At 42.3% G+C, this 25,953-nt stretch overlaps 1 protein-coding gene across 1 annotated transcript; it reads right to left on the minus strand.

Annotated features, from left to right (window-relative positions):
* Positions 1–13,841: 13,841 nt before the first annotated feature.
* MLNR (motilin receptor) lies at positions 13,842–17,513 on the minus strand. Its single transcript, XM_063438895.1, has 2 exons — positions 16,730–17,513; positions 13,842–14,287 (listed from the first exon to the last, which is right to left on the minus strand). The coding sequence occupies exons 1-2, from the start codon at positions 17,511–17,513 to the stop codon at positions 13,842–13,844; spliced, it is 1,230 nt and encodes a 409-aa protein (XP_063294965.1).
* Between the last annotated feature and the right edge of the window lie 8,440 nt (positions 17,514–25,953).

Below are 25,953 nucleotides of genomic sequence, written 5' to 3' on the forward strand. Positions count from 1 at the left end.
CAAACAATATTGCCCTATGTCTATTTCTATTGTTGTATTGTAGATTGCCGTTTTGGTATTTTTTGTATTTGCTATGAGGACATGAGAGGAGTCCTTTCATCTACAATACTTTCTAACTAAGGGTAATTTTTGTGTGTTCTCCCTCACTCATTACCCACTGTGTGTGTTTTGATCTGCACACAGGTGTATTTGTATTTATCTGTTGTTTTATATTCTTAGTGTTGAATACCTGCAATAAGGGCATGTGGTCAGTGCATCAAAGAGAATCCACACAGTGGGGAATCCGAACCAAGCAATGCACTGCCCATCAAAAAATGGATTGGTGTAAAATGAGAAGTTATTATATTATAGGTGGAACTATGCTTATTAGAAATTAAATAAAGCTCATATGAGATCCCACCTCCTCAGAAGTGGGTACCTCCAGAGAAGTGCAAGTTCAGGCAAGAATGATGGGAAGAAAAAGGGAGACTGAAATAAAGGTTCACCTTTAGTAGAGGGAGGGGAGAAAGGGGGGGAGGGAGGGGGTTCATCAGAAAATACAGATAGCCACATTTTGGGTCCCATGATTCACACATCGGTATGGAAGGTTGTTAAATTACCATAAAATGTATACGGAGATGATCACAAAAATAACTACCCGGTAATAAACAAATTCACTAAAATAGTGAGGCCATGGAAGAACTGAGTAGAATGTATAGGAAATTCATACAAAAATAAATGGGATAGCTGAAAATTGTACAGATGGGACTTTACTCAGTCAAATGAATGGAGAGAAGGAAAAGCATTCATTAAGACCTCTTGGATTAAGGGTATTCAGTTTGTAGATCCATCTACATTCTCTTTGACGTAGGATTTTATCGAAGTCCCCACGTCTCTGTTCGTTACAAGCTCTAGGCCACAAAAGCGTATGTCTTTGGAAGACCCACCATGCCGCTCCTTTAGATGTCTTGAAATAGGAGTATCAAGTCGAGTATCTGATACTTTGACTTTATGTCACTATAATATGTATCGAACATTGTGGAATGTGTAGCTGTGCACGTTATAGGCATTCGTTTTGATGGGTGGGAACTTTTGAATCATTTCGGGTTATACTTTTGATTCTGCTGTTCCCGTCAAGTCTCCTCCCCCCTCTAGGGCACGACGCCAATGCGGTCATAATGCCCACCTCCCCTGATTGGTCCGAAGTGTAGGGGAGGTAAGCTGTCACTCATTCGGGTGACACAGGTTCTGATTGGAGATCTAACCCCGGGGGTCTGACGATTACTCCTTTATAAACGGCGCCCGATCCACACACCAGGAAGCTCTTGACAAAGGCGTATCTAAAACGCCGAAACGCGCGTCGAGCTGTAGTAGCCGATGCTATTTCTCTGAGTTTTCTATTTTTTATTTTTACCTCACCTGGGCCCTCATAGCGCTTGGGATGCGCTGATACACTCCTTACAGCTCTCTAGGGATTTTGGTAGGCTGCCATGAAGCAGCAGTGAGTTTGTGCCGTCTATTTGAGGCTAGCTAGTTAGCTTAGGGCGTCTTAGGGTGCCTCCCCTCTTTCCCTCGTTTATTGGGAAGTTGTTCTTTCCTGGATAGGGTGGTATTTTGTATATTTAGACACCCAGGGGCGCCTATATTGTCGCTTACAGCTTTTGCCTTGTTTAGTTATCGGCACCATAACCACTACTAGATACCTACCATCCCACTAGTGGTACTTTTCTTATAGGGGGATTATACTAGTCCAGGCTGCCACTTATTTACTAAGTTTACTTAGTGAGTGTGTTTTTGACCTCTCTTTAGAGGTTCATAGTATCCACTCACTTTACTTTTTTATTTTGTGGCTATACAGGACTAGCCTACCCAGGTTTTTAAAGGTGTTGGTGTTCACTCTATCACTGTATATACACCTTTTTTGGGGTGTATTTATTTTCATTTTACTTTTAGCATTTTTTTCTAATAAAGGTTGTTTACCCTATATATGTGACACTCTACTTTACGAGGTACTATTGCATGGATTAGGTGTTCCACCTACCTTGTGTGAGTGGACTCTCTACCCCATTTTCTCTACTCTTTTCTATTATATTTAAATATGTGTGTTGCAACCTGAGGTATTGTATGTATTGATGTATTAAGTGACATTTTTGAAAAATAAAATATATTTTAAAAAAAGAATTTGTGGTACCATCGACTCCGACTCCTTATATTATTATTATTATTATTATTATTATTATTATTGCCATTTATATAGCGCCAACAGATTCCGTAGCGCTTTACAATATTACATTACATATAATGATATTACAATTAATCATAGATGCCGATGACATATAAATTAACTTTTTAAGCATATATAATCTCCCTAAATCTACTCTGACTCTATAGGTCCCTGTTGCTAGAACTGGACGTACATACCGTGTCTTTCAGGAAATCCTGTTTTGGGAACTCCTTTTTCCAATCAATATCTGTCTCAATCCATTCATGCATACTGAAACTATACATGGGATGTGCTATTCTCTACAGATTTATCAGAAAACCGCAATAATAAATACACGTGGATATCTCTGTCACGACAAAAGACATGACAAATATTGTGTTGCTGTGATTCCTCTCTATGAACCACATCGAAGCAAACACTGGGCCATGTACTTACAGGTATTTGTATGATAGTGGACAAAAGAAAGGCTAGGATTTCACAGTTACTGCTCATAGCGACACAATACCAGTGAATTTAATTTCCGGGAATCTGACCACTCTGCAAACCTTCCTGCAAATATTTGCAGTATTATAGACATACACCAGGGAGAAGAAACATTTGTTTTTAACACTAATGGGTTGTTCTAATTTAGTTACATCTCTAGATCACTTTGTTTATGTTTTGTTGAGGTGTGCTATATGTTTTATATTAGTTTTTATGTACTTTTTCATGTGCATGAATACTGTGCATGGTCCATTGAGAAATAGCATTTTTGAAAACTAACTAAAAATTGGCTTGGCAACGAACCACTGAAAACATATAGTAAACATATTAAATACCTTGGAAAAATTTTACAATATGCTGTCCCTAATAGCCATGTAACAGGGCTCACGTACTCAGCCACAGTATCTCCATTGGTCTCGAGTGATTATACCCATTTAGCAGTTTCCCCAGACTTGATGAAGAGTGAAACATGCAATACAGAAAGTCCCAACTATTTTAAACTCAATATCTGCTGAGTTTGGTTTCAGCAACAGAGGGTCCATAGTCTCTAGGAATGAGGCGGGCCTTCAAGTTTGTCTACAAGCCATCTGTTACTGGACTTGCCTGGTACTGCAGAATTTAGGTGGAACAGCATCAATCAACACAAGAAAGACCCAGCCTTCCGGCCTCCGCACACCATTCATAGTGTCTGTGTTATTTGACCCAGCCTCCCGGCCTCAGCACACCATTCATAGTGTCTATGTTATTTGACCAAGCCTCCTGGCCTCCGCACACCATTCATAGTGTCTGTGTTATTTGACCCAGCCTCCTGGCCTCCGCACACCATTCATAGTGTCTGTGTTATTTGACCCAGCCTCCCGGCCTCCGCACACCATTCATAGTGTCTATGTTATTTGACCAAGCCTCCTGGCCTCCGCACACCATTCATAGTGTCTGTGTTATTTGACCCAGCCTCCCGGCCTCCGCACACCATTCATAGTGTCTATGTTATTTGACCAAGCCTCCTGGCCTCCGCACACCATTCATAGTGTCTATGTTATTTGACCCAACCTCCCGGCCTCCGCACACCATTCATAGTGTCTGTGTTATTTGAACCAGCCTCCTGACCTCCGCACACCATTCATAGTGTCTGTGTTATTTGAACCAGCCTCCTGACCTCCGCACACCATTCATAGTGTCTGTGTTAATTGACCCAGCCTCCCGGCCTCCGCACACCATTCATAGTGTCTGTGTTATTTGAACCAGCCTCCTGACCTCCGCACACCATTCATAGTGTCTGTGTTATTTGAACCAGCCTCATGGCCTCCGCACACCATTCATAGTGTCTGTGTTATTTGACCCAACCTCCCGGCCTCCGCACACCATTCATAGTGTCTGTGTTATTTGACCCAGCCTCCCGGCCTCCGCACACCATTCATAGTGTCTGTGTTATGTGAACCAGCCTCCTAGCCTCCGCCCACCATTCATAGTGTCTGTGTTATTTGACCCAACCTCCCGGCCTCCGCACACCATTCATAGTGTCTGTGTTATTTGACCCAGCCTCCTGGCCTCCACACACCATTCATAGTGTCTGTGTTATTTGACCCAGCCTCCCGGCCTCCGCACATCATTCATAGTGTCTGTGTTATTTGAACCAGCCTCCTGACCTCCGCACACCATTCATAGTGTCTGTGTTATTTGAACCAGCCTCCTGACCTCCGCACACCATTCATAGTGTCTGTGTTATTTGAACCAGCCTCCTGACCTCCGCACACCATTCATAGTGTCTGTGTTATTTGAACCAGCCTCCTGACCTCAGCACACCATTCATAGTGTCTGTGTTATTTGACCCAACCTCCCGGCCTCCGCACACCATTCATAGTGTTTGTGTTATTTGACCCAGCCTCCCGGCCTCCGCACACCATTCATAGTGTCTGTGTTATTTGACCCAACCTCCTGGCCTCCGCACACCATTCATAGTGTCTGTGTTATTTGAACCAGCCTCCCAGCCTCCGCTCACCATTCATAGTGTCTGTGTTATGTGAACCAGCCTCCTAGCCTCCGCCCACCATTCATAGTGTCTGTGTTATTTGAACCAGCCTCCTGACCTCCGCACACCATTCATAGTGTCTGTGTTATTTGAACCAGCCTCCTGACCTCCGCACACCATTCATAGTGTCTGTGTTAATTGACCCAGCCTCCCGGCCTCCGCACACCATTCATAGTGTCTGTGTTATTTGACCCAGCCTCCTGGCCTCCACACACCATTCATAGTGTCTGTGTTATTTGACCCAGCCTCCCGGCCTCCGCACATCATTCATAGTGTCTGTGTTATTTGAACCAGCCTCCTGACCTCCGCACACCATTCATAGTGTCTGTGTTATTTGAACCAGCCTCCTGACCTCCGCACACCATTCATAGTGTCTGTGTTATTTGAACCAGCCTCCTGGCCTCCACACACCATTCATAGTGTCTGTGTTATTTGACCCAGCCTCCCGGCCTCCGCACATCATTCATAGTGTCTGTGTTATTTGAACCAGCCTCCTGACCTCCGCACACCATTCATAGTGTCTGTGTTATTTGAACCAGCCTCCTGACCTCCGCACACCATTCATAGTGTCTGTGTTATTTGAACCAGCCTCCTGACCTCCGCACACCATTCATAGTGTCTGTGTTATTTGACCCGGCCTCCGCACACCTTCCTTGGTCTCTTAGGCAACCATTCATAGTGTCTGTGTTATTTGAACCAGCCTCCTGACCTCAGCACACCATTCATAGTGTCTGTGTTATTTGACCCAGCCTCCCGGCCTCCGCACACCATTCATAGTGTCTGTGTTATTTGAACCAGCCTCATGGCCTCCGCACACCATTCATAGTGTCTGTGTTATTTGACCCAGCCTACCGGCCTCCGCACACCATTCATAGTGTCTGTGTTATTTGACCCAACCTCCCGGCCTCCGCACACCATTCATAGTGTCTGTGTTATTTGAACCAGCCTCCCAGCCTCCGCTCACCATTCATAGTGTCTGTGTTATTTGACCCAGCCTCCCAGCCTCCGCACACTATTCATAGTGTCTGTGTTATTTGACCCAGCCTCCCAGCCTCCGCACACCATTCATAGTGTCTGTGTTATTTGACCCAGCCTCCTGGCCTCCCGGCCTCCGCACACCATTCATAGTGTCTGTGTTATTTGACCCAGCCTCCCAGCCTCCGCTCACCATTCATAGTGTCTGTGTTATTTGACCCAACCTCCCGGCCTCCGCACACCATTCATAGTGTCTGTGTTATTTGAACCAGCCTGCCGGCCTCCGCCCACCATTCATAGTGTCTGTGTTATTTGAACCAGCCTCCCGGCCTCCGCACACCATTCATAGTGTCTGTGTTATTTGAACCAGCCTGCCGGCCTCCGCCCACCATTCATAGTGTCTGTGTTATTTGAACCAGCCTCCCGGCCTCCGCACACCATTCATAGTGTCTGTGTTATTTGACCCAGCCTCCCGGCCTCCGCACACCATTCATAGTGTCTGTGTTATTTGAACCAGCCTGCCGGCCTCCGCCCACCATTCATAGTGTCTGTGTTATTTGAACCAGCCTGCCGGCCTCCGCCCACCATTCATAGTGTCTGTGTTATTTGAACCAGCCTCCCGGCCTCCGCACACCATTCATAGTGTCTGTGTTATTTGACCCAGCCTCCCGGCCTCCGCACACCATTCATAGTGTCTGTGTTATTTGACCCAGCCACCCGACCTCCGCACACCATTCATAGTGTCTGTGTTATTTGACCCAGCCTCCCGGCCTCCGCACACCATTCATAGTGTCTGTGTTATTTGACCCAGCCACCCGACCTCCGCACACCATTCATAGTGTCTGTGTTATTTGACCCAGCCTCCCGGCCTCCGCACACCATTCATAGTGTCTGTGTTATTTGTTAAAACTTTAAGACTTTTTAGTTTTTGATTTATTTTTTAAAGAATTGTATCATACACAGGAACCAATGTGATAAATGTTTTTTTATTTAAAAGAGCAACTGTACACATAACAATAATACAACTCCTTTACTGACTATGCATAGATTTTACAGTACACAGATTTATATATATTTTATGCGAAATCCCATAGATATTGTTTTGTTAAATGTTACATTTCTGATGTTATGTTATATTGACACGGTTACTAATTAAACCAGAAAATGCAAAGTACTGAATTGCAAATTTGGCCAAAACCGACCAAATGAAAAAAAAAAAATATACAATTATCAGTTCTCATTTACTTCAGAAATAATGTTAACATACACATATATATATATAGAACAGAAGAGTTTATCATATAGCTATTGCCCTTTTATGTAAAGCTTTTTGGAGCATAGACTTTTTAACTTTTAAGAAAAATAAAAGGCAGTTTTGATCAGCATCAATACCACCTCAACACACTACACATATAAATGAAAGGATCACTTCAACCACCATGACTACTTCATTTGGTCATAGTGGTTAAAGTCTGTATGTGTAGCTTTTCTACCAATTACACCCCTGGCAGACATGACTTTTAGTTCCGGTTGCCTGAAATAAATTCTGTGCAAAATTGACGCCTGTCATCAGTACTCACAGCATGCTTGTGACAGATATGCATCTCCCCACCCACTGTCCATCTTTCATATAATGCCTGCCTACCCCTTTAATTGGCATTTTTTTGGGGGGTTGAGAAGTATTTGATTCGACCGCGCAAGGGAGACTGTGAACCCAGCGTGGGAAGCTTCATCCGGTGCTGAATTCTTGGTAACTTTAGGGATTATTAAAGGGGGGATGGGCAAGTCAGTAACGCCTAATAGAGAATTAGTGATTAAAATAACTATGTACTTAAAATGGGTTGGAGTATCCCTTTAAGTATATTATATGTCCATATATGTCCAGCAAGTGGGCAGTCCTTTCTATTCTAGAGCATTATTTTGACACATAGAGGAACACTACAAGCACCATAACCACTAAGTTTATAGGTAACAACCTAAGATAGTATTTAGGTGTACTCTCAATTTAAAAAAAAAAATTACTTTCAAAGTGTTTGGTAAGAAAAAGAAAACATCTATTGTTAAACCAGCCAAGGGATGTTTTTACTGTAGCAAATGTCTTCCGTGTAGAGCAAGTAAGGTTACAGGTAAAAAGAGAATTCAAGAAATAACTAATAATTAGGAGATTATATAATTTGGTAATATTAATTTAGTGCTCGTGATAGAAGGTGGTGTCCCTGTTCACCTGGATCCACAGTAATAGGCAAACGAAAAGTAAGGGTTCTCCGCACTCCGCAATATATTCAGGTGGTTTATTCAGCCATGAAATTAAAAGGGCCTATTATTTCATTTGAAGAAGATAGTGTGTTAAACGTAACATTTTAGTTTAGGAATGGTTCATTATTATTGGGTGTTTCAATATATTTATATTAGATATATTTTTCTAATATTATAAATTATTTTTATTAGCCATGTGTATTATTTATTATTTATATTTCTATTGAGTAATGATTGATGGAAAAATAATTTTTATGCATAATTGTTGGAACCAATTAAAGTATGCAAGAAGGAATTTTTATTGTGACTTGGAAAATAAGCTTTATAATAAATTAAGTCCGTTTGGAAGGACGAAACGTGCCTGGTTGCCTAAGAGACCAAGGAATACGAGCACTTCTGGGGAGGTATTACCAGTTAGAAGCCACATAGACAAGGCATCTTTACTGTATCCCAGGTTACCGGCGTTTCGCAGAAATAAGTCTTGTAAGCACATTCTTATTGATAAATTCTTGATGTGTTACTGTACTTTCGCATGCATCCCTGTTTGTCCCTAATTATTGGCAGATAATTCAAGAGGAAAGATATCTTCATAATCATCACTTGTCTGGCTCTGTGCAACGTGACCTGCAAGGAAGGTGGATCTGTAACACAAATTTAGGCTGCAAGGAATCACCAGTATTACGATTCGATTTTTTTTATATGAACACATTTTTGCAGTAGCATAACTTGCAGAATTATAGAGTGTGCTTTTCTGTTGGAGCTGAGTTCTGTTACATACTTTAAGAAGTTAAGCAGCTACACCGCAACATTGTTACTTTTGGACTGGAGATTTTTTTAACGTTTTACAAAGACTATATGAGTGCATCTGGAAATCATTTTTTTAATTATTTTTATAGAATTTTTGTATTGTAGCAATATTATTTTGTTTAATTTTATGATATGTGAATCCACTGGTTGTTCAGTTAGATTATTGGAAAAGCAGCTTGGTCAATTACTCTTTGAGGGTACTCCTGGCACCATAACCACTACCACTAAAGTGATTGTTCCTGCGTGCCTGGGGTGTTCCTTTAACATGACTTGTTTTATTTGACAAAATAGAACGTTTTGCATTGTTTAACTCAAAAGAAGTGCTGTGCACACTACTGGACACAATGAAGTCAATTGTGCAGGATATTGGTGTTTGAGAGCATCAAACGTCATCTCCACATTGTGCTAGGAAAATTGTATAGAATAGGAAACCCTAAAACTAAATTAAACTCTATCTTTCTTCCACCTGTCAGTCGATTATTCAGCATAGACTCTATACTTGGATAATAAATGAGAGCAAAAATCTACATAAAAAGTTACCAAAAATAAATGAATTGTGGGCAGCAATATACCTGGAAAGAGAGACTTATGACCTTAAAATTAAATATAACGCAAAGAATGTGCACTGCAGAATCAAATAAACAGACGATAATAAAGTTTCAAAATAAGACAAAAATAAACTTTATATAGATAAGCTCAGGAATCAGTTTCCCACAACAAACACAAAACTATCAAAGACTGATATCACTCTAAGACGACATACAAAATGTATCACAATAAAACATGTAGATTGGTTTAAACCACCTGATAAATGAGAGCAGAAAAAGCCTCCCACACTCGTTCCTTTTATTTCCCATACATTGGCAACTACAGCGCATGCCCTGTAGTTACTATGGAAACTACCTAGCTGACCTGACTGAGTATAGCAGTGTTAATTTTGGCGGCAAATTTCAATTCAGTTTTAGTAATAGTCTTTTGACTAAAAAGCCATTTCAGTTTTAGTTGTGTTTTAGCCATCTGAATTGTTTTAGTTTAGTTCTAGGTGACTAAATCTCCAGTAGATATTAGTCAACACGACTAAAATCTAACGGGTTTAGTTAAAGCCTCTTTCTGTCTCTTTTGCCCTTTCCCCAGCCCCTCTTTGTCTCTTTGTGTCCTCCCAGCCCCTCTAGCAGTCTCTCTCCCAAGCCCTGGTCTGTTTCTTTTGCCTATTCCACAGCCCCTCTGTGCAGTGTTAATTTTGGCGGCAAATTTCAATTTAGTTTTAGACATAGTCTTTTGACTAAAAAAACATGTTAGTTTTAGTCGTAATTTAGCCATCAGAATTGTTTTTGTTTTAGTCGACTACATTTCAAAAATTTTAGTCAACTAAAATTGTTAGTCGACAAAATTAACACTTGAGTACAGGAATGGAGTAACAATGTTGGCAACAGAGTAGCGTGTTCTGTCACACCAGAGGGTTGCCCTTACGGGGAAAATAACAGAAGACAGCGGGAACAATGCAGGCAGACTGGAGGGTGAGTGACACCCACAAAGCTCAGAAGATGGTGGCTGGAGGTGAGGTGTATTCAATGTATTTGGAACAGATTTCAGGCAAGTTAAAACTCCGATTACAGGTTCACTTTAACAACCAAATTGAAAACGCAGAGATTTAAATTTGCAAACCCCATTTTAATTAAAATATTGCACTGTTTAGATAAAAATCCCCTTCGGTTTTAACGAAGGTGTTATCGAGCGATCGACTGTATATGTTTCAACAATATCTGCTGGTATTATTAGACGATCTGTTATCTCAGTATATCCATTACACAGAGGACTACAAATGCGTTGTTTATAAAACAGCACAATGTGATAGACCCAGTGAAAAATACTTATTTATGTTAATATGTTTCCTTTGATTCCAGTGACAATAAATAGTTAAGGTTACAATGATATATCTCATTGCCTTGTTATATGATACCATGCCAGCCCTTTTACATTATATTATATTATATTATATACAATGGCATGATAAGAATAAGCACAACAACACAAATATAACATATTTTACATTGTTATACATGAGACATATATGTGTATTCTGCTTTGTATTATGTATTAAGAAAAAAATAAATACAAAATGTATCCTCTGCTTTATAACTCTGATGAAGATCCATCGTTTAGAGAGTGGAAACATTGGTGATCTAGGCGTTACTACATTATATGTATAGACTTCATTTATATATGTACTTATAGTGATAAAAGAACAAACTGAAGTTCAAATAAAACCACAAAAATATACATGATTCAGAAATGAGTTAAAAATGGTTGTGATTAGTTACACTCAGACATTTTAATTCAGAGGCTGATAAAACGCAAACAGCACAATGCTGTCTCCCCAGTTCTTCTGTTAGCATATGATTATGGGGAACGGCCCCCTAATTAATGACGTAATTTCGGACAAACCGGGACATGTATCATGGTGCTGTCCAATGATTAAAGGCACCATTACCCGTTCAGTGAGTTTTGTTGTTATTATTATTATTTGGTATTTGTATAGCTCCAACATATTCCATAATGATGTACAATAGAGGGAATACAGACAAATAATGAACACTTACTGATACAGAATGGACAGAAGACCCTGCCCGTGAGCTTACAATCTAACAAATGCAGTACTTTTATACAAAGTGCTTGGCTAGATAACTCGTGAGCTTACAATCTAAAGGCAATAACGGGGAGTTGACACATAAGGTTACTCTGGGTATTTGAAGTAATGGCTGGAGATCAGGGGACATATACACGGTATAGCTTGTGAGGTGAATAAAAAGTTAATATTACAGATAGCTGCAGGATCGTGCAAAAAAGGAAGTTGTGAGCGGGTCGTGTGGAAGATGGAGAGCCAGCAACAGGCTTTTCTGGGAGAGGTTGGGAGGGGCAGTATGTGGGTGGAGAGGGGAAGGTATAGAGTTCAAAACATTTTGGCAAAATATTTCTATTGTATTAAAATTAATAATGCGTATACAAATGTATGAAATAGGCACCAGATATAGACTAATTGTTGTACGATAACTAGCATAAAACATGCACACAAAAAATCCATGAATAATCTTGCTTGAAATGTACCTGCAGAATGTGCAGCAAAACCATTAATGTGTTTGCTGGGAAATCAGGATTGTGAATCTAGAGATGGAAGAAAATGAAGTGGTCATGGTGCGTGGAGTCGGCATGTGCAGAACTTAGCTATGAAATGCTGTAGAGAGGTATAACTTTCAGAGGTACAACTATACATCAAGCAGCATCATTGGTGGGTCATTAGACAACTGGCTGGCTAATGTAAATTCTGTGCATATTCCTATGTCGTTCTTCACTTCTTAGCTGTATTCCTAACCCATGTCCCCTGCTTCCCCTGAGATTGTATTACTCGTCTCGCCCCATTGCTCAATATTAGATATAAGTAAAATATCCCAGTATGATACCTTCTCACACATCAAATTGATCTACTATTGCCAACCTGTTATTAAAAGTCTGCCCCTCGCCATTTTTAACCACTTTATCAGCCATATCTTGCAATTCATTGTCCTCAGCCATTCCTCTTCCAATTCATTCCCAGCAGTCGTTTCCACCCAATTGTTTTGCTCAATGTCAACCATAAAGCCATAAAACCATGTCATTTATTCCCACAGACAGACCACTTCAGAGAGATAGGTGGACAGGGGTAAGCAGTATGCCTGAGAGAAACAAAGCGAGACAGGCAGAGTGAGAGAGAAACATGCAGGCGGATTTAGAGAGGCAAATACAGGCAGAGAGTGACAGAACAAAAGTGATACGCATACTGGGAAACATGCGATCATATAGAGACAGAGCAGAAGAAAAATCAAAGGAACTTAAAAATAGTTTTGGTGTTGTGATTTATTGTTACACTCGTGTCTAACTGTGGATTCTGGGGAGGTAATGATGGGAGGCTACGAGGAAGCACACAGGCCAGAATATAGTACATTTGTCAGCGAGCATTCAATCCTATAACTGACTGCTATTAATCCACTGAAATAAATCCTTTCCCAACCTTTCACTGACTAACTGTGCAGCTCTTAAAGTGTTATTCCAACCATCATAAAGTGGTCATGGTAGTTAGAGTTTGTATGTGCAGCTTTTCTATTTTACACTTTTATGCTGGAGGATAATTGCGCCACCAGCACACATGACTGTCCCAAAAAAAACATCTGTTATCAGTGCCTGCAAGAGGGAGTTTCTCTATGAGAAGCATTTGATTGGACATCACGAGGAAGGCTGTGATGTCAACAGGGGCATGGAAATCATCATGGGAAGCAATGCCCGGTACTAGATTTTAGGTAGAATATAACTTCTTTGAAAGGGTTTCTAGTGGTGAACCAAATTACTAATGCCCAATTTAGAATATATATATTAATATATATATTAATTCTTCAAATTATTTTTTAGTTAAAGGGTCACTCCAGCCTCTGTCATTATATATATATATAATATATATAATGACAGAGGCTGGAGTGACCCTTTAACTAAAAAATAATTTGAAGAATTAATCTTATGCAGGGCAGCAAAATATTGTCCCCCTCCAAGGACTGGATGGGTTCTATGGACCCACCAAGACCCCTTATGTGAATGCTCGGCCTCATTTTACCTTGCCTCTTATTTTAACTCTTAATTTTTAGATTGTATATTTGCTGACAACGCTCCCAAAACCTGCTGTATTGATGGTTTACGTTTGCTGTATCAGATTAATCCTTGTCACATTGTTACTCAATGTATCTCATATTGCGGAATTGCTCAATGTATCTCATATTGCTGATTCATCAAAACTAGTAAATGAAAGGCTGACCAACAAAATGCTGTTGTATCTGTCACCTCTGAAGAAGTAACACCATCGTATTAGAACATTTCCCTAATATGTAACTGTAAAGCCAGATTCTAGCACTGGACATCTAGACTATTTTCTCACATCTCGAAGTAGAGGAACCCATGTTGGGCAATCTAGTTTGGCAGAACATTTGTTACACTAGTGTTATTAATGTAATCTTTCCTTGAAATATTCACCTGATTTGCCAGCCAGGACGTTTTATTTCTCTGTTTCTATATGGGCTGATTTTGCGGTGAACTCAGTGAAGCAGAGTCACAATTCCTTTTTGGAAATGGCTTTAGAAAATATAGAAGATTTCTTGGACCGTTTTCTGGAGACGTGAATGGCTGGTGTCTACTTCGTCTGCTGTGTGTGGCATATTCACTTTGGATACAAGTGCTGATCTCTGTACTTCCTACGGTATATTCACTGATAACATTATAAGCCCTTTTTTCTGATGAGCGAGACATGAGGAGCTTGTAGGCCGCAGCTCGATACTTCTTTGAGATGACATTGTATAGGATTGGGTTGATGGATGCACTTAGGTAGAAAAGCTGCATAGCAACCAAGTTGAAATACTGAAAGAATACAATTATACGAATGTCTTCTGTGCTCACAAAGATGATTCGTCCCATATGAAAAGGCAGCCAGCAGATTATGAAAGCCAAAACAACCACCACTTAAAGACAAAAAAAAAGAGGCACAGGTTTAGAAAATCAATTTAGATTCCATTAGAAACAAACATAATCAGAGAATCTGTTAGACCCTCCCCTGGCAAATATCTGCAATTATGATTTGTAACCATTCTCTTTTGTAAAAGATTATCAAACCCACCAAGGAATAAACATGGCGTGGCACTCTAGCTTGTAACATTTATTAGGCTTTGTATAACAGCAAGCAAATCCAAACTAGACATCTGAACGTGCACTCATCACCATGGAAACCAATGGAATGTTACTGCTAATTGTTCCACATCACTTCAGTGGTCAAGTTGCTTAGACACCCCTAGCGCCACTTCCTAATCTAATAGCACACTGTTTGGTTTGACATAAGCCTAGGGGTCTGGCCTCCCCCATCTCAACCTCATTTATAAAGCGGAATTATCAATGTCAATTTTGTCAAACCTGGATGATATCAATTAGCTGAGAGTGCTGGGACCCAGAAGACCCTCCCATTATATAAAACTATACTTAAAAGGTTTGATATGAAACTGGATAACAGCACCCGTTTCAATTAATTATTAGTAAGCAGAAAGGGAGCTGCATTGGGTAGGCTGTTTAGAGAATAGGACTGTCATAATAAGCAGAATACAGAGCGATGTTTATAGTAAGTCATGGCTAGTATCCCAACTTCAATTAGGTGGCTCAAACTGACACCTTGTTTTTGTTGTTTATTATTAATAGCTAGACTGGTGACGGCTGATGATGGCTGGTGGTAAGGGCATCTTTTTTCTGGTTTGTTTACAAGTTAATAAATTATAGTACAGCAAATAAATATTGAAATTTCCAAGGCATGATGACGTGGTACCGCAAAAGGTTTATATTAATGATAATTATTAATTGCAATATTTGGCAAAAACAGCAAATCTGGAAAAAAATATCCAAATCTCCAAGCCTCACATTGGCTCTTTTAGCCTTAAAGGGTTATTTACTAAAGTGAGAATTCCAATTGAATACCAAGTGGATTTCCGATTTAAAGCCAGAGTAGTCGAAATAGAATGTATAGCTGGCTTAAACGTTTCTCCCAGTTTGGCTACTTTGACCTTAAATTCAGAATTCCCTTCAAATACTCACTTTAGTGAATAACCCTGATAATTTAGAAAATTCGAATTTCAGTTTAGTACGACTTAACATAAGACATTTACTTTTGCAAAAGGTACTCATATAAATCAGAATACCAGTATATACCATTTCAAAAATAAGAAATATTGTTAGAACCGTGTCATTGTGGCATTTTATATTTATTTGTCGTAGAGCGAGATGCATATATTTGAGAATAACGTTTTTTTTTTCCCATTTAAAAAAAAATTAAATATGCAAGCATTTTATCCATATTCTTAGTTAGATAGATTTGATCATTTTTGTATGCAGTTCACATACCTTTCCCATATTGCAAGAGAGCGGAGCCACTGCAACTCCAGCCCATCAATAATGAAGAAAGATTGCTTGTAGATTATACTGCTGATATGCCTAAATCTGAGAATATACTAAATAACTATCATACAGTACTAGAATGTTATTTTCACCAGACATCAAAAAGTCACTGAGCTATTCTAGTCTATATTTTGCAATTTGGATTGTAGTTTCATTCTAACTCAGTGTTATTGAATAAACCTTGGTGGTGAATTTAGCTAAATTAATGTGTATGGAAAAAAATACTTTTTGTTTAAAAAAAAATCCCCAAACTAATATAAACATACAGACTGTTTTCTTATAAAAGTAATATATGGCAACATGTATTAGAAGCATTGTAACAATAGCCAATAATGTTTGACATGCTTTACTGTGTTTCCTGAAATTAGCTAATAGCCTAATAATTTGTGATCATTGGATGCTGTTAACACTCCTGTTCTATGCATTTTCTACAGCTATTTGGTTGAAAGGGTTTAATTTACAGTTGTATACAATTTTAACATGCATTTTTGTTTGGCTGTCCATCTACTCTCCCAGATTACTGCAATTGTTACAGTGAAGTAAAACGAAAACATACATTAACCGATGATTGCACATATTCATCTAAATGCTATAAAGTAAATTGAAGTAAAAGAGTGATGTTTTTTTGAGCACAGAGCTAAAACTGCCTTTAACCCCTTAATGACACATGACGGAACATATCCGTCACAATTCCCTTTAAAGTTCTGAAGTTGCGTCCTTAAAGATGCCATACTGAAAGGGCAAATGTCAACATGTATAGCAGACAGCAGAGAAACAAAAGTAAACATGCAAATTGTATATACAAGCAAACAAGGTGGCTAACAAAAATTTAAGTAACAATATATTAAACTATGAATGTTCTGATTTCCTCTTTAGAGTTATCTGGTCACAGACAGGCTATTTAACACTGAAATGGGCACGTTGAAGTGTGCTTGTTGTGACTGACATGATAATATGCCCCACCTTACCTAGAATTCGGACAGTCTGCCTGTGGCATTTCTCTCTGTGAGCTGCATTTGGTCCTCTGAGTTCATCTTTGCTCTTCCATAACTTCTTCCCGATGAATCCATAGAGTATAGTAAGGCAGAACATGGGGAAGAAGAAGAAGACGGTGGTGACCCACATCATGATGTCCAGGAGTCCAGACTCCATGGCATGCGGGGTGTATTTACACTCCATACTGTCCTCAGAACTATTGGTTATATTTGCAGGAATCTCATCCATCAAAAAGTAGAAAGGACCCGCTGAGAGCATGGCAAAAACCCAGAGGGCTCCGATGACCACCTTCACCCTCCTCTTGGTGACAAAGACCTTGGCTTTGAGTGGGAAGCAGATGGCCAGATACCTCTCGATGCTCAGCGCTGTGATGTGTAGGATAGTGGAGTAAGTACAACCTTCGCTAACATAGTGCAGGAACTTACAGAGGAACCCACCCAGAATCCAAGGTCTAGACTTCCAAAGACGATACAAATCAAAGGGCAAGCACAGCAAGATAATCATGTCAGACACTGCCATGCTGGACAAGTAGAAGTTCGTGGTGGTCTTCATCTCCTTATATCTTCTCACTATAAGAATGGTGATGGTGTTCCCTATAATTCCAATGACCATCACTATGAGAAAGATGACAGTCAGAGGGATCAGTGTGGTGAGAGTAAAGAAGGAACACACATACTTTCCACAGTCAGGTAAATTATAATAATAGTCATCATCCAGGTCCCCACTGCCACTCTCATTGGAGGCTTCAATATTCATAATTTAGGTCTGGTTATCAGATTGTGTTGGAGGTGGATTAGACACACAACTGGGGAACAAGTAGCATGAGACTGAGTGGTTGAAGAAGGTTTCACTGTGATGTTGGACTTGGTCTCAGCTTCAGAGTTATCTCACCAGTAAGGTTCAATGAGATGAACTGGGAGCATGGACAATTTACTGCTTTCAGTAGAAATCCAGTTAATGTGTTCTGCTCACTGGGTTTCTGTTCAGATGACAACTAACAGGTGATGTGGTCCCGTGCAGTGAGATGCCAAGTGAGCCCCAAAGATGTAGATGTACTTCGCAATGTGCTTGCTTCACCAGAAGTCCTCAGTTGGTTTGACTTTACAGAGAATGAAATACCAGACAGACAGCTGAACAGACGGAGAACTTGCTTTCTGCTGCGCATATCCAGTGCCGAAAGAGAATCTGTAGGAACATAGGAGGATGCTCGCCTAGCAACAGCTGATGGGTTAGGCAATAGCATCCTTAGAACTTGCTGAAGGTTCCCGTGGCCGAACCATGTGACTAGAAGCAAATACGCCACCCAAGGGTAAGGTCTTGGTTTCCTGAATTACTTTCAGCACGCATTCTTTATCCCTCAGACTGTATCCATATAAGGTGTGTGATAAACTATGAATCCCATGTTTATGAGAGCTGTTGCGACTGGGTGAAGTCAAAACATTATTTTCTACCATTTGTAACCCAGTTTTAGACACTGTAATATTTCCAATATCCACTCTAAAGCAGTCAACTGTCCAGCAACACGGAAGGGAAAACTGGGATGTAGTTTCAAAGTGGTAATCATGGGTGCACTACTATGGCTGAGAGCTGCCCAGGTGCCACCTGTTTACATGATTGATTTTTGCTTCTCCTGGCCACCCACCCTCCCATCCACCCTTCCATCTGAAGCAAGAGTAGCACACTCCACCACCTTATTAACTCACACGAACTGTAACTAACTTTCTGTAAATTCCCAAACCACTATCCACCTCACTACCAGTAGCTAACACCTCTCTGCAAACTAACACTATGGAGCACTACTTAATGTGACAGCAAACTCCACTACCTCAATCCACTACACCTAGCAATACCAACCCAATATACCTTCCAATAACTGCAAAGCCCACAGGTCCTATTCACCATGCGTCTCTGAGTGCAACTTCTGGATTGAAATGTCATGTAGTACTATACTGACTTTCTCAGTTTCCTATGGTAGAAGCCACTACCTGTATTACTACCACTGAAATTAACACCCTTCTTGAAACCCTCAAAATCCCATCTGCAAAGCTACCATTGGCTGCAGATACTATTATACCTAACCTTTTTAGTGTAGGACTGAAAACATACCTAACACATCTATCCCATCATCTGTATCCATTGCCTGAAAACACTGTTCCAACTAACCACTCACTGCCAATTCCTCCCCGACTGCCTGCTAATCCCACTATACCTATCCACCATAATAACTCATTGACTGTAAACCCCTACTGCATATTACCACTTTCTCCTACTTGCCTATTACTTAATGTCTGCAAATCCCACCACTCATATCCACCATACTACCAGTGCTTCTTGTCCTGTTGACTGCAAATGAAAATCAGTTAGAAAAGAGTGCAGTTAGATGGAACATTGTGATGTTCTACTATTAGTGGTATTGAAATAAAAGTCTGCAGACATATATACAGTAAGGTCCATAAATATTGGGACATCGACACAATTCTAATCTTTTTGGCTCTATACACCAACACAATGGGTTTGAAATGAAACAAACAAGATGTGCGTTAACTGCAGACTTTCAGCTTTAATCCAAATCAGGTGAACGATGTAGGAATTACAACAGTTTATATATGTGCCTCCCACTTTTTAAGGGACCAAAAGTAATGGGACAGATTAACAGTCATAAATCAAAGTTTCACTTTTTAATACATGGTTGCAAATCCTTTGCCGTCAATTACAGCCTGAAGTCAGGAACGCATAGACATCACCAGACGCTGGGTTTCATCCCTGTTGATGCCAGGCCTCTACTGCAACTGTCTTCAGTTCCTGCTTGTTCTTGGGGCATTTTCCCTTCAGTTTTGTCTTCATCAAGTGAAATGCATGCTCAATCGGATTCAAGTCAGGTGATTGACTTGGCCATTGCATAACATTCCACTTCTTTCCCTTAAAAAACTTTTGCAGTATGCTTCGGGTCATTGTCCATCTGCACTGTCAAGCGCCGTCCAATGAGTTCTGAAGCATTTGGCTGAATATGAGCAGATAATATTGCCCGAAACACTTCATAATTCATTCTGCTGCTTTTGTCAGCAGTCACATCATCAATAAATACAGGAGAACCAGTTCCATTGGCATCCATACATGCCCACGCCATGACACTACCACCACCATCCTTCACTGATGAGGTGGTATGCTTTGGATCATGAGCAGTTCCTTTCCTTCTCCATACTCTTCTCTTCCCATCACTCTGGTACAAGTTGATCTTGGTCTCATCTGTCCATAGGATGTTGTTCCAGAACTGTGAAGGCTTTTTAGATGTTTGGCAAACTCTAATCTGGCCTTCCTGTTTTTGAGGCTCACCAATGGTTTACATCTTGTGGTGAACCCTCTGTATTCACTCTGGTGAAGTCTTCTCTTTATTGTTGACTTTGACACACATACACCTACCTCCTGGAGAGTGTTCTTGATCTGGCCAACTGTTGTGAAGGGTGTTTTCTTCACCAGGGAAAGAATTCTTCGGTCATCCACCACAGTTGTTTTCCGTGGTCTTCCGGGTCTTTTGGTGTTGCTGAGCTCACCGGTGCGTTCTTTCTTTTTAAGGATGTTCCAAACAGTTGATTTGGCCACACCTAATGTTTTTGCTATCTCTCTGATGGGTTTGTTTTGTTTTTTCAGCCTAATGATGGCTTGCTTCACTGATAGTGACAGCTCTTTGGATCTCATATTGAGAGTTGACAGCAACAGATTCCAAATGCAAATAGCACACTTGAAATGAACTCTGGACCTTTTATCTGTTCCTTGTAAATGGGATAATGAGGGAATACCACACACCTGGCCATGGAACAGCTGAGCAGCCAATTGTCCTATTACTTTTGGTCCCTTGAAAAGTGGGAGGCACATATTCAAACTGTTGTAATTCCTACACCGTTCACCTGATTTGGATGCAAATACCCTCAAATTAAAGCTGAAAGTCTACAGTTAAAGCACCTCTTGTTCATTACATTTCAAATCCATTGTGGTGGTATATAGAGCCAAATAAGATTATAATTGTGTCGATGTCCCAATATTTATGGACCTGGCTGTATATTCAATGCAAAGGATTACCTTTTGTTTTTTGGTACATGCATCTATGTTGGGGACCTCACTGCAACAATAACTGCCTTAGCATTCTATGATAGACTCCACATACTGGTGTAAAGATCATAAAAGGACTATGGGTAATATCTCTCCCATTAGGCTGCATAGACTAAGGAATATAAGGGACTAAACATATTCACTTTTATTCAACATATTTATAAATGATCTTTAAATAGGCATTGAAAACCATGTTTCAGTGTTTTCAGGTGACAGAAAACTCTGTAAAATAATATAATGTTAACAAGATATTACTTTGCTGCAGAAGGATTTAGATAGATTGGGGGACTGGGCACGCAAATGGCATAGGAAATTCAATGTAGAAAAATGCAAAGTTATGCACTTTGGGATAAAGGATGCACAAGCAGCTTATACCCTACATGGCAGTGAATTAGGGATACCTACATACAAGAAGGATTTGGGAATTGTTGTAGACAACAAACTAGGCACCAATATGCAATGTCAATCAGCAGTGGCTTATGCCAGTAAGCAGAGGCGGCTCTCTAATTAGGCGATTTAGGCGGCCGCCTAAGGCCTCGCGCTTATGGGGGCCTCGCGGCCGCCTAAATCGCCTTAGGGCAGTGTGACAGGTCGGGTCCTCGGTCAGAGACCGAGGACCCGACACAGGAGGGTGCCCGGCGGCTTGCCCTTAATGCCGCCGGGTGCGAGGCCCCTCCTATGCCTGCCCGGGAGAGCCAGCCTGTCTGCAGCTCCGCCGAGCACAGAGCTGCAGACTGAGTGGCTCTCGCGATCTCAGCCAATCAGAGCGTTGCCACGGGTTACCACGGCAACGCTCTGACTGGCTGAGATCGCGAGACTAAACTTACCACGTGGTCTGCAGCTCTGCACCCGGCGGAGCTGCAGACCGTAAAGGGAGCCCACCGTACCACCAGGGAAACAGCCTGGCCGCCCACTGGACCACCAGGGATCCTAAGGTATGCCTCTGCTCCCCACCCTGCCCTCCTACCACCCTCTGTCCCAGCCACCACACCACCACCCCAGCCACCCCACCACCATTGCCCCAGCCACCCCACCACCACTGCCCCAGCCACCCCACCACCATTGCCCCAGCCACCCTCTACCCCAGCAAGCCCACCACCACTGCCACCCCACCACCACTGCCCCAGCCACCCACTGCCCCAGCCACCCCACCACCACTGCCCCAGCCACCCCACCACCACTGCCCCAGCCACCCTCTGCCCCAGCCACCCCACCACCCTCTGCCCCAGCCACCCTCAGCCACCCTACCACCACTGCCCCAGCCACCCCACCACTACCCTGTCACTGTCCTCCTACCACCCCCTGCCCTGTCATAGTCCCACCTACCGCCCCAGCCACCCTCTGCCCTCTTACCACCCCAGCCCCCCCACCACCCTCTGCCCCAGCCACCCTCTGCCCCAGCCACCCCAGCCACCCACTGCCCCAGCCACCCCAGCCACCCACTGCCCCAGCCACCCCACCACCACTGCCCCAGCCACCCTACCACCACTGCCCCAGCCACCCTCTGCCCTCCTACTACCCTGTCACTGTCCTCCTAGCACCCCCTGCCCTGTCATAGCCCCCCTACCATCCCAGCCACCCTCTGTCCTCCTACCAACCCCTGGCCCAGCCACCCTCTGCCCTCTTACCACCCCCTGCCCCAGCCACCCTACCACCCTCTGCCGTCCTACTATCCTATGCCCCCTACCATCCCCTGCCCTGTCACAGCCACCATACCAACCTCTGCTCCCTACTACCTGTACCCTGTCACTGCCCTCCTACCACCCCCTGCCCAAGCCACCCTCTGCCCTCCTACCTCCCCACTACCCTGTCACTGTCCTCCTACCACCCTCTGCCCCAGCCACCCTCTGCCCTCCTACCACCCCACTACCCTGTCACTGTACTCCTACCACCCTCTGCCCTCCTACCATCCTATGCCCCCTACCATCCCCTGCCCTGTCACAGCCACCCTACCACCTTCTGCTCCCTACCACCCCGTACCCTGTCACTGCCCTCCTGCAACCCCCTGTCACAGCCACCCTACCACCCCGTACCCTGTCACTGCCGTCCTACCACCCCGTGCTTTGTCATAACCCCCCTGCCCCAGGGGAACCCTACCACCCTCTGCCCCAGCCACCCTCTGCCCTCCTACTGTCCTCCTACCACCTCACTACCTTGTCACAGCCCCCCTACCACCACCTGCCCCACCACCCCCTGCTCCAGCCCCCCCACTACCCCTTGTCCTGTCAAAGTCTCCTACCCTCTCACAGCTCCTCTACCCTGTCACCCCACACCCACCCAATCACAGCCTTCCCACACACACGCACTGTCACAACTTTCCACCGCACACCTTGTCATTCCCCAACCGGACCCTATCATTACCACACACACTGACATCCCCTTCACATACACTATCACCATTCCCAAACAGTTCAGACCCCACACACTGCCGCCCCCTACACCCAGCCAAACTTACATAACCCCTCCTAATCCTGTCACTCTCACCCACTGCAACCATACAATACTCCTTGCTTTGCCACACCTACCCTATTGCATTAACCCCCCCATCAACCCTGTCAGACTCACCTTCTCTTGCACTGTCACACTCACCCCCCGACCCTGTCACTCATCCTCTATCAGTCTGTCCCACTCACCCCCTTCACCCTGCCACACTCACCCTATTACATAAACCCTTACAATCCTGTACTCCAACTGTGCAACACTCACCCCAAACCCTGTCACACATAGGTAGACAATGCCAGATACACTCATATATACATATTCCGGCACTTATGTATACACGACTGCAAGGCTATGTAACCATACCCCTCAGTCATGTATAAACGATTGGCATAATTGCTAATTAAATTTGTTTATTGCAAATTAAGTTAGTTTGCATATTATGCCATAACTACAGTCAGAGAGATCATAATGCGGCGGCACAGGGAGCCGCTACACTGCAAGCCTCTGAACGATGAATACAGAGACTAGCTCTCTGTATCCAGCGCTGCAAGCTCGTCCTTAAATACAACAACAGCTCCTTATACACACAATGCAACCCCTATTTTTTACTTTAGGTGTTAGTGGGGGCCTCAAGTTTGAGTTTCGCCTAAGGCCTCACAAAGTCTAGAGCCGCCACTGCCAGTAAGGTATTGTCTTGTATAAAAAGGGGGCATTCATTCTCAGGAAGAAAAAATGTTTGAGCTTTTTTTTTTTTATAAACCATTGATTCTCAGGAAGAAAAAAATATTGAGCTTTTTTTTATTAATCAATGGTAAGACCACACCCCTTAAATATGCTATTTTTTTGTAAATCAAAATTTTATTGAATTTTCACAAATAAGTAAGATGACATTCAAGAACAAAGTGTATAAGCATTAGTGAACAATAATGTTTAAAAAGAAATGGAGGCTTGCAGGTCTCCCGACATTTGGTAATAATGTGGACCACAAAGGATTCCTGATCACTTTGCTTTTTACCCATCAAAGCAAGGTCAGAGAGGGTATAGATTCTCCCATGAGAACTGTTGAATACATATCGTTACATCTTATAGTTACAGCATTATTAATAGAATGGGGAGTTCCCTCTAGGTCTGTGATAATGCGGGTTGTGTGTGTACAGCTGGGTATCATGGCACAACGTAGGAATGGTCTAAATCATATATGCAGTATCGGTCTGCTTAGTGGTATTTATAGTTTTGTCAATGTTGCAGTCCAGTGGAGAGGCTATCTCAAATGTGCCGTCGTCAGTATGGACCGTCTAGTGTGCCCACTGTGGGATCTTGTTCTCAGTGCCTGAGCTAGCAGACTCAGTTATTGCTAAGCAAGAATGAAAATCCAATTAGGTGAGAGGTAAAATATAAAAGGGAGGTGTTGTGTGTAGGGCATGCGGGTTCCTCTGCCCTACTTCAGCTAGATGCACGCTCACTGTTTCCAGTCTCTGCATGAGCCAGGTAGATATACCATGGGTGCCATCTTTCCGTATGTTTTTTTGCCTTGGCCTAAAAGCTCTGCCTGTTTAGCTTCTTCTGAGTGAATCTCTTCGACCCGCAGCAACCATTAATCGATAGTTGGGTGGGTTTGTGTGTTTCCAGAGGGCAGGCACCAGTGATTTGGCCGCGTGTTTTCCAAGTGTCTTAGGATTTTTTTTTTTTTTTATATTGCGAGAGGGTTCAAAAGAGTGGAGGAGTACATTTTCAATACGGAATTTAGGGGATTTGCCCAAAATCTCAGTCATTATGCCTTTGATCCCATTCCAATAAGGTGTTATTTTATTACAATCCCACCAGATATGTCGTATGGATCTACCCGCAGAATTGTATCTCCAGAAACTCTCAGGGACTGCGGGGAATATCCAGTGGAGAAGGGCCGGAGTACAATACCAGTGTGAGATTAGTTTAAAATTGACCTCTTGATATTTGGAGCTTATCGAGCTTTTATGTTGTAAAATGAGGATCTTCTCCCATTGGGCATTGGAGAAGGTCTGAGATGTTAGTTCCTCCCATTGTCTCTTAAAGAAGTCCTTGTGTTCCAAGCTACCCACCAATAGTTGTTAGTAGAGGGTTGACGCTCTACAATATGAGCTTGCTGTACTCATGCAAAGGTCCTCAAACCATAATAAGTCTTTCCGATGTACTTTGGATTTATTTGTCAAATTAAAGTAGAAATGCTTCAGTTGTGAGTCGGGTTGGAGCATACTATGACATTAGTGCAGAAGCTTGTACAAAATTAGTAGAAGGAATGGAGCATTTTAGTTATGGAAAAGGTTAACAATTTTTTTTTTTTATTCTTCTTTATTTTTCTGTGCAGAGGCAGTTACAGGCATTTGTCAAGTGCCACAACAGCACACATGGATTGGTCATTATCTTTCACAGTGGCATTATAAAGAGCTGCACATTTTCTTTTATAGGTTGGAATAAGCTAAAAATAACATTGGCATTAGTGATGTACCGAACTGTTCGCTGGCGAATAGTTCCTGGCGAACATAGCGTGTTTGCGTTCGCCACGGCGGGCGAACACATGCGTGGTTCGATCCGCCCCCTATTCGTCATCATTGAGTAAACTTTGACCCTGTGCCTCACAGTCAGCAGACACATTCCAGCCAATCAGCAG

The sequence above is a fragment of the Pelobates fuscus genome, chromosome 1 (assembly GCF_036172605.1).
Source record: "Pelobates fuscus isolate aPelFus1 chromosome 1, aPelFus1.pri, whole genome shotgun sequence".
Classification (NCBI taxonomy): domain Eukaryota; kingdom Metazoa; phylum Chordata; class Amphibia; order Anura; family Pelobatidae; genus Pelobates; species Pelobates fuscus.